The 9993-nt window shown below is 34.8% G+C and overlaps 1 protein-coding gene and 1 long non-coding RNA gene across 3 annotated transcripts; one reads left to right on the forward strand and one right to left on the reverse strand.

Annotated features, from left to right (window-relative positions):
- LOC107639466 (pentatricopeptide repeat-containing protein At5g65560) lies at positions 205-6471 on the forward strand. 2 transcript variants are annotated; one of them, XM_016342971.2, is made up of 4 exons: positions 205-318; positions 658-702; positions 1892-5015; positions 5500-6471. In XM_016342971.2, the coding sequence occupies exon 3, from the start codon at positions 2044-2046 to the stop codon at positions 4762-4764; it is 2721 nt and encodes a 906-aa protein (XP_016198457.1). In that variant the 5' UTR covers positions 205-318; positions 658-702; positions 1892-2043; the 3' UTR covers positions 4765-5015; positions 5500-6471. The 2 variants fall into 2 exon arrangements, with proteins under 2 accessions (XP_016198457.1, XP_016198456.1); XM_016342970.2 differs by having other exon boundaries at positions 5839-6471.
- On the reverse strand, positions 6917-9180 carry LOC107637861. The gene is made up of 3 exons (XR_001619579.2): positions 8910-9180; positions 7815-8801; positions 6917-7397 (listed from the first exon to the last, which is right to left on the reverse strand). It is a non-coding gene; the product is annotated as an uncharacterized LOC107637861 (long non-coding RNA).

Consider the following 9993-nt stretch of genomic DNA (forward strand, 5'->3'; position numbering starts at 1 on the left):
TTATTTTATTATCTTATCCATCTTTAGCAAACACAATATATAGAGTAATTTTTAGCGTCCGTGTCTTATTTTTTTATTTTAGCGTTTTATTTTATTCTACAAATCAAATGTTGCCTAAAAAGACTTATATGTCTCCTATTTATAGTTGTTCAAAATTTATTTTATTTTAATTTGGTAAAATATTATTTATCTTCTTGATAAAAGATGAAGNTTGTCTCTGTGACTGTTTATTTGGGACCCATGGTTGTCAAGTTTGCACTCTTATTATGGCTTGATGGTAGTTTGTGAAACATCATTTCATGACTCCTCTGCTTTGAGGTAGTGACTTCTAATTCATACTTTGGTGAATCGAATTGGGGGGCTTTGCTCTGTATTCTCGCTGGTGTATTGTTGCATTGACATCGAACAGTTACAAAATCCATGTTATGGCCACCAATTATTATCTGCAATTTTTACGCCTATTTGTGTTTCAGATCGTTTTCCTCTTCTTAGCTGTATTCTAGGTTTGTGATAAGGCAAAGCGTTTTTGTTTTTCTATGGTGTGTGGCATTGCATTTGTGCTAGGCTTTATGTGTAATATGGAGTTCCCTTATTTATGATTCAATTTGTGTTCTGTTAGGCGTAATTCTAAAGCTTTTTGTTTTCTTCTTCGATTAGGGCATTTGAATTTGGAAATACTTCAATTGGCACCCTCTTCTCCAGGTACGTACATGCATGCCACCTACTTCTTTCTAATTAATTTCCTTTTATTTATGTGTTTCGATCTCATTCTGGAATTGCATTATTTGTCTTATCTTGATTTGAAAGAAAGAATTGTGCATCAAATAAGTTGTATAATTTCAAGTGTTTAAGCATGTTTCCTTCTTAATTAATTTCTCTATTTTCAATATCTTGCAAATTTTTGAAAGCAGCGCAATATGAGGCAGATTAGCCCAATTTTGGTGTTAGCTATCAGAATCATATTTTCTTTAAAAATATCGTAAATTTAGTGGCTGCAACTATGATGAAGCACCAGCTTCTGCTAATAAAATTTGAAAAGCAAAAATATGGTTCAATCGAGACAAAAATAATTATAATTACCCATCCTTTGGGTACTATATGATGTTAACTTTAGGTATTTATAGCTTTATGTAAGGAAAACTTAGTGTAAAATTGTAACTAGCTCCTTCTTATTTCAGAGAGGGTGATTGGATACTTCAATGCTCTGTATAATGCATGTATGATTTTTTTGATAGACATGTTTACTTTTCTGCATATCTTGACATTACTGCTATTATACATTAATTGCAGCATTGGGAGCTATCTTTTTGGATATTCAATTAAATTGGTAGTTTTTGTTGTTTACCCAAAAAAAATGGTAGTTTTGTGTTGCAGCTTCGATTTTATCTTCTCTTCAAAAAGATTTTGATATTAATGCCTCTTTCAAACTGAAAATCAGATGAAGTTGACTCAAAGGTTTATATGGGGTGATTCTGTCTTTAGCTTGTACATAGCTGTACCTGACTAACTGTCCTAATACTTCAGTTTCAACACAATCGGTGCTGTAATCTAAATTTACTATTAAGGCATATATGACTGATAGCTTGCATGAGGCATTTCTTGGAACTACCAATTTATCAGTTCTATCATGGTCATGCAGGAAGCACATGTATATTTTTCTGCTTGTTACAATGTGGCTTAGATTTTTCCGTATTTTTTTTTTGGCTATGTTTCTGCTTCTTTTCTGTCAACGTTCATGTTATTTTTATGCAAGTTTCCTGCTATGTTTCTGCATGTTTTTAATGTTTATATTTTCCTGATATATAATTTTTTCATTCATTTTCATGCCTAAAATTTTGGTGTTAACTATTTTTATTGTTTTTATTGCCCTTTTTTTTTTACTCTCTCATAGACACCAGAAGGTTATTGGAGTGGTGGAACTGGATCTGTTTCTAGATGGCTGTTGACAATCGTGGACTAAAACTGTAAGTTTGGTTTATTAGGATTATGAATGAATCTATTAGTGAATGAATTGGATCATTTAACACCTTTCCATGCCCCAAAATGAGACACATCTTGACCTTATTCACAGATGCCATTTTGTCTTCTCACCTCAAAAGGCCTTTCTCTTCAATCATTTCTCTTCCCCAACTCGGTTCCACTGTGCACCCTCATCCACCTGATTTCCCCTCCCAGCTCCTCACAATCCTTTCTCATCCAAATTGGCAAAACCACCCTTCACTCAACACACTTGTCCCTTCTCTCACACCTTCACATGTCTCTTGGCTCTTCTCTCACAACCTCCCCCCCAAAACCGCATTGGGTTTCTTCAATTGGGTTTCAAACAAACAACCCGGTTTCAGGCACAATGCAACTTCCTATGCCTTGTTGCTCACCATTTTAGTGCGTAATGGCTCACTGCATTTCGCTGAGAGTGTTCGCATCTCAATGATTAAGTCCGCAAAATCTGAAGAAGATGTGAGGTTTGTGCTTGACTTCTTGAAAAAATTGGATTTGGGTGATGGTGGTGGGAGGTTTACATTCAAGCTCAATGTTAAATGTTATAATTTGATTCTAATGTCGTTGTCGAAATTCGGGTTGATTGATGAGATGAGGATGTTGTACCTAAAGATGTTGGATGATATGGTTTTGCCAAATATTTATACTTTCAATACAATGGTGAATGGTTATTGCAAGTTAGGAGATTTGTCTGAGGCAAATGTGTATGTGAATAAGATTGTGGAGGCTGGTCTCTCTCTGGATACGTTCACTTACACTTCTTTGATCTTGGGCCACTGTAGGAACAAAGATGTGGATGGCGCTTACAAGGTGTTTGAGATTATGCCGCGTAAGGGTTGTCGAAGGAACGAGGTTTCGTACACGACTCTCATACAGGGGCTTTGTGAAATAGGGAGGATTGGTGAGGCGTTGAAGTTGTTTGCGCAGATGGGAGAGGATAATTGTTCTCCAACTGTTCGAACGTATACCGTTTTGATATGTGCGTTGTGTGATTTAGGTAGGAAAATGGATGCACTGAAACTGTTCGAAGAAATGAGTGGAAGAGGTTGTGAACCTAATGCTCATACTTACACTGTGTTAATTGATTGCTACTGTAAGGAAAGTAATGCTGATGATGCCTGGAAAATACTTAATCAGATGTTGAAGAGAGGTTTAGTTCCTAGTGTGGTCACATTCAATGCATTAATTGATGGGTACTGTAAATTGGGAAGAACTGCAGATGCGTTGCAAATTTTGAACCTTATGGAGTCAAATAATTGTAATCCGAATGCTCGTACATACAATGAATTGATCTGTGGGTTTTGTAAAGTAAAAGAAGTGCACCGGGCAATGTGGTTGCTTAATAAAATGATTGAGCGCAACTTATCACCAACCATTGTTACATACAACTCATTAATCTATGGTCAATGTAAAGCGGGTCATTTGGATAGTGCTTATAGGTTGCTTAACTTGATAAAGGAAAATGGCCTTGTTCCTGATCAGTGGACTTACAGCATTTTTATAGATACTCTCTGCAAACAAGGGAGAGTAGAAGAAGCTCATAAATTCTTTAAGTCCTTCAAGGAGAAAGATCTTAAGGCAAATGAAGTTATGTATACTGTTTTGATTCATGGGTATTGCAAAGTTGGGAAGGTTGATGATGCTCATTCTCTCTTCAAAATAATGCTTGCTGAGGAATGTCTACCAAACACAATCACTTTCAATATCTTGATTGACAGCTTGTGCACAGAGAAAAAGGTGCATGAGGCTTTACAGCTTATGGATGAAATGATAAAATTGAATTTAGATCCCACAGTTGAAATATATACAAATATCATCTCTGAAATGTTGAAAGAGGGTGACTTTGATCATGCTGATATGATTCTTAACAAAATGATATCCTCAGGATGTAAGCCTGATGTATTTACTTATACGACATTCGTGCATGCATACTGCAGTCAAGGAAGGTTGGAAGAGGCAGAGAATGTTGTAGCCAAGATGAAGGAGGACGGAATCCTTCCTGATTCATTGACTTACACATTTTTAATTGATGGATATGGGTGCATGCAATTGATTGATTGCTCCTTTGGTGTTCTCAAGCGAATGTTTGATGCTGGCTGTGAGCCATCTCATTATACATATGCATTTCTCTTAAAGCAATTGGCAAAGAAAATGCAAACTATAAAAGATGGTTGTGCTGTTGAAGGTTCATTTGTTCCTGGTGTTGTTCCAAAAGGTATAGCAAGTGTTTGGAATGTAATTGATCTCGATATCACATCTCTACTGTTTGAAAAGATGGTTGAACATGGTTGCAAACCTAATGTCAATACCTACAGCAAGCTTATTATAGGACTCTGCAAGGTGGATCGCTTGAATGTGGCATTTAGATTATTGAATGACATGCAAGAAGCTGGAATATCTCCTAGTGAGATTGTTTACAATGAACTTCTTAGCTGTTGCTGCAGGTTGGAAGTGTATGACAAAGCATTGAGCATTTTAGATGCCATGGTTGAGAATGGCTATTTGGCACATTTAGAATCCTACAAGGTTCTTATTTGCGGGCTATGTGATGAAGGGAGAAAAGACAAGGCTAAATCACTATTTCATACTTTGCTTTGTAGTCAGTATAATCATGATGAAATGGCTTGGAAAGTTCTGATTGATGGTTTACTTAAGAGGGGTTATAATGACGAATACTCAATGTTTCTGAGTCTCACACAGAAAATGGGTTGTCAATTTCATCCTTCTACATATGCAATGTTGATCGATGGACTTGATGGTACATAAGATAGTGGATATTTTTATTGTTTTTGATTGATCCTCATCTACAATGAAGAGATTTCCAACTATTTGTTTATAAGCTAGCCAAGTTCAAAACAAATATCAAATTCTTTCCATTCTTCAAATCAGAATATCACCAACACTAGAAGTCATGTTTTTCATGAATAGAGTGGCAGGTTCTTGAATGCACAGACCATAGTTATTTTGACAGCTAGCTGTATTTGTGGCACTATCAAAAGCGATTTGAAGATCAGGATGTAAGTTAGGTTTCTCTTTCTCAATTTTTTATTGTTACCCTTATTTATATTTTCTTAAACTAACTAAAATAAAAAGTAAGGTTGATATGCATTTGCTTCTTTTTGTTTTTCTGTTTTTTGAAGTATTCTCTGCACCACTTTTAGCTTATATTGGCATTCACCTTTTAAATCTTTATATAGTTGAACATTGTGCTATGTATCTTATTTGTTGACTTGATTTATCTGAATGACTAGTAGTAAATATGACTGTTATTTGATAAGTGAAATGGAAGAAACAACTGAGTTCATGGTATTTAAAAGAATAATTTAGAAGGCTTATACATTTTTTGGGTAAATGAATTTACTAGATTTGTTTGTATTCAATGGCTTTTTATTGAAATAGTTGTTCTTTAGGGTTTGTTTTACAGAATCATAATTAAAAATGTGTCCAAGAGCCTATTTAATGTAAAACTGAATTATGAAATTGTGTATTTCATTTTATTAGGAAATGAAGGGGCACATTTAATTGAGATTTGAGCAGAGTATCAGTGGCATGACTAGTGATCAGATGCTTTTCTAAACACCACAATGTTGCTGATTTACTTTAGCAGACATCAACCGCTGTACTCCTAGCTCACTTTCTGAATTTAATTTGTTTTGAGGAAATGTTGCGATTTTTAATCTACAATAGTTACCCTTTATCCAATGCTGTGAAGCAGTGACGTAAAGTCTGTTATGGTTATTTCTGATAGCAAAAGTTATGGTCACATTTTATGAATGTGTTGGCCCAAATATTACTTTTTTATGCTGTATGTTGAATTTATCTATTTTCTTCTTCTTTCAGTGTCATAGTTAACAATGCAGTTAAAATTTTGAAAGCATCAAGAGTAGCTGAAGCTACCGGGCTATGGCAACAAGGTTTGGACCATGGGTTTTGCCTTTTTGGCTGGTGCCGCTACAGTTGCACACATCCACAATCTAACCACCACAGATGAGTTAACTCTGCCAGTGCCAGTGATAGAACAGAAGTTGAAGGAAGCCAAGAAGCAATGTGCAAAATACGTACTTGAAAGTTTTTTTTTTTTACCCCGAAGAGAGCCAGTTTTCTGAAGCATGCGAATCACACCTCACAGGTTTGCAGCCTTTTTTTGCGTTGGAGAAAAGACTTCTCAGCTCAAGGAACACCAAGGTGTACTAAAAGAATGTCATTTATAAATTATACTTGATTGCAGCAGGCACCCTTGATGCTTGAAGTTGAAATGTCATTTAATAAATGGTCGTGGAGCACATCTAACTTGGCGCTCTAAGACTACACAAGAATTTCTCTCTTCGGGGACGGAGGGAGTTTTTTTTGTCAGGAAATCTTGGAAAACAGCAAGTTTCCTTCCCTCGTTGTAATAATTTCGATTGATTCTGTAAATTTCGATTATTATTAAGATGCTATATTATTGATTCCAGTAACGGACCATTTGTTGCTTGACCAAGTGTTGAATCGGATCAACCAACACTAACCTTTGCTGCCCAAAAAAGATGTAGAAATAGAAGGGTAATGCTACGGCCTATGATTCATTCATGGACACTGATACATAGACACTGATACGGGATACGACACGAAACATGCATAGACATGAATTTGAAATTTTTATAAAACACGAGGATATGTTATATATATAAATACAAAGTATTTTTTAGATAAATTGTAATAATATTATGGTATTTTATTGATATTAAAATATAAATTAATTTTTAATTATTTTTAATATTTTTTAATTATATCAAATATTTATATTATTTTTAAATTCATTTCAATCTAAATTTATTTTAAAAATACATGTTAAGATACCATGAATATGCTAATATATGATGATGTTTAAGAATGTTTAAATTGTAATACATGTGCATTGTATTTAAAATATGTCTAATACATAGATGCCACAAATCAAGAAAGAGTTAAACACCAAAGTAGTTCCTAAGATTCACAAAATGCACCGATTTGATCTCTAACTTCCCAATTGCACTATTTATATCCTGGACTTCGAAAAAAATGCACCTAGTTAGTCCCTTCTCCCTTTTCCGTCGAAACTCGTTCCCAGCGGCAGTGATGTGGCAATTTTTTTTTGCCATGCTGGAGTATGGAGAACGGCGTCATATTAGGATTTGGCGTTAAAAAATGAAAACGACGCCGCTTGAAGAAGGGAGTTACCAAAAGACAACCCCCATATTCAAAGAGTTCACTTCACCACTTCATCTTCTTCATCTCGTTCAAACTGAAAACCCCATACCCTGGGGTTCGCTTGTCCTACTGAAGTTTTTTGTGGTGATGCAAATTGGAGAGGGTCGAAAGCTGCTCATCGGTCGTTCAAAATCGGAGAAGAAAAGAGCAAAGCTTCCTCGTGAAGTCCCCTGACATAGAGGTAGGCATGCAGTGAATAAAATATTTTTTATATATTTTTTATAGTGTTAAGGTATCAATTGTTGTGAGTTTTACTTGGAAATTTTGTGTTAGTTGATCAAAAATCATTGAATGCTATATTATTAGGTAGGGTTTCTTGCCCTGGGTGGTGTGGGTTTGGATTTTGTGAATGCTCTGTTTTTACACAGGGAATGAGGGTGTTTCTATAATGGTAATGTGATGAAATATCTATTTTTAATCAATATTAGATTATTTTCTATTGTGGTTTGTTGATTATATTATCAATAGCATACATTAAATAAATTGTTATACCTGTTTTTCATTGTAAATGGAAAAATTGCTGGATATCATGTTCCACCATGGTGGGACATTTAAGAAGAATGATGATGAAAAATTAGTTTACTCACCTGACAGCCGAAGTTGCTTAGAAGATTTAGATGAAGATACCCTTGATGTTTTTTTTTGTGAGAAATTATTTCAAGGAGTTGGGGTATGACAAGGTAGTTGAGTGTTGGTAGTTTGGTTCCCAGCATGAGCTTGGAGGTGGGACTGAGAGCTCTGACCAGTGATGATGAACTAAAGGAGATGTGATTTTATGCAGAGATGAATGATGGAGTAGTTGATATTTACTTTAAATATGAAGTTTCCACACCTGAACTGATGGAGGAGAAAGGATCGTGCTTCATAAGGCTACAGCTAAAAGTGACATTGAGTGAAAAATGAAAATTGTATCTTACAATAGAGAAAATATAAAAAGATAAAGACATAATTGTACTCTTCATTCAACTTTAATTTTTTTTTTTGTTTCCCACGGTATCTTTCAACCCGACAGGTTAAGGACTAATCCGTCGTGGGATTCGAACTCCGACAGTTGCTTAAGCGGACGAATGAACTGACCACTCAACTAACCCAGGTTGGTCTATTCAACTTCATTTTTTCACCCAAGAAATTTCGAAATAGAATGAATCACATTGTTGCCATTGAAATTTGGTATGACGAGTTGACGACACCTCAACATTGATCCAATGAGCTTACCATAACCGTGTATAACAAACAAGCTAGTGCTAAGTGCTAACTAACCCAGAAATAAATGGTAAGAGGCTTAATAAGCAAACTGAATGTAAATCCATCTAATAAATCCTCTCATTTCTTCAAGATTCAACGCAAACGCAATTGGGCCCAATTGACAAGCACATTTAAGAAGCAACAACCACAATATTGACAACAATAGCTGAAATTAAGTTAGATGCATTGTATAGAAACACAATTTTTGTTTTTTCTATACTTTTTGAAAACGCTTAGGCCATTTACGCTGGAGAAGTTGATTTGGGGATTGAGAAGGGAGGTATTGGCAGCACAGCTTCCTCTGTCTCAATAGGATCTGATCTCAGTATCTGAAAGAGAAGAAACCATAAATAATGAAATTTAAATAGAAAAAGATAACCCATTTAAGAGTCAAGTTTTTGAATGCTACNNNNAAAAAAGAGAGAGAGAGAGACTACCGGATCTTGAAGCACAGGCTTTGTGTCATCCTTTGCGGGAACAAAAGAGGGCTTTGGGTTGTTGCTGGGTTTCGAGGAGTTGGTGGTGTTTGGTTTGGTTGAAGGCGGAGGCGCTGGAAAACTCCTCATCGTTTTTGTGCTGCCAGCCACACTGCAGTCACTACTACCCTATTTCAAATTCCAACTTTCAATTGCCCCTTACTGTTCTGTAACGGCAAGGCTATGTTTCATTTCGTTTGTGAAAACCAAAGTTGTGAGAGTCCAACCGGTCAATAAATCAGTAAAATGACTGATTTATTGATTTAATAGTTCGATCAAGATTCAACCAAAATTTAGCACTGCACATGAACAGTATCGGATTGAATATAGTCTAAAATTCTATCCGATCCACACTGCATTCATCGGATCGAATGAGATACGATATCCACATTTTTTTAGGCCAGATCCAATCCGATCCGCATACTTGCAGATCGGATATCGGATATATTCGCATAATTAAAAAAAACTATTTTAAGATTCTATTTGGCTATTTTTACAAAAAAAAAATATCTATAAAATTCATTTTTCACCTGTTTAAGCCTATTTACTCCTAATATATTATCAATAAAAGTTCTTTTGAATAATAAAAAAAAAATAATAACACAAGATTTAAGTTTAATTATTCTAAGTTGAAGTACAACATAAAAAATTAAAAACAAGATATCATAAAATTCATAAAATAACACACTAAAATTCATATCATATTAGGATTTACTTTCTTAAACTATACTATTATATGAGACGTACGAATATACGGATTTGCAGATCAGATCCGCGGATATCACTGCTAAATTTACAATCCAATCCTATCATAGTGGGATCAGATTTGATCCGATCCGATAGTTTTGCGGATCAGATAATATCCCCAAAATTCATATCAGATGCAAATAATTACTGCAGATATGCAGATAGTATTCAATCCATGTGCAACTCTACCAAAATTTAACTGATTTAATTAAATATTAAATATAATTATTAAAAATTTAATATACGATTTTAAATATTTAAATTCAATAATTTTAAATATTAAATAATATTGAATAAG

This window comes from Arachis ipaensis, chromosome B04, assembly GCF_000816755.2.
Source record: "Arachis ipaensis cultivar K30076 chromosome B04, Araip1.1, whole genome shotgun sequence".
NCBI lineage: Eukaryota > Viridiplantae > Streptophyta > Magnoliopsida > Fabales > Fabaceae > Arachis > Arachis ipaensis.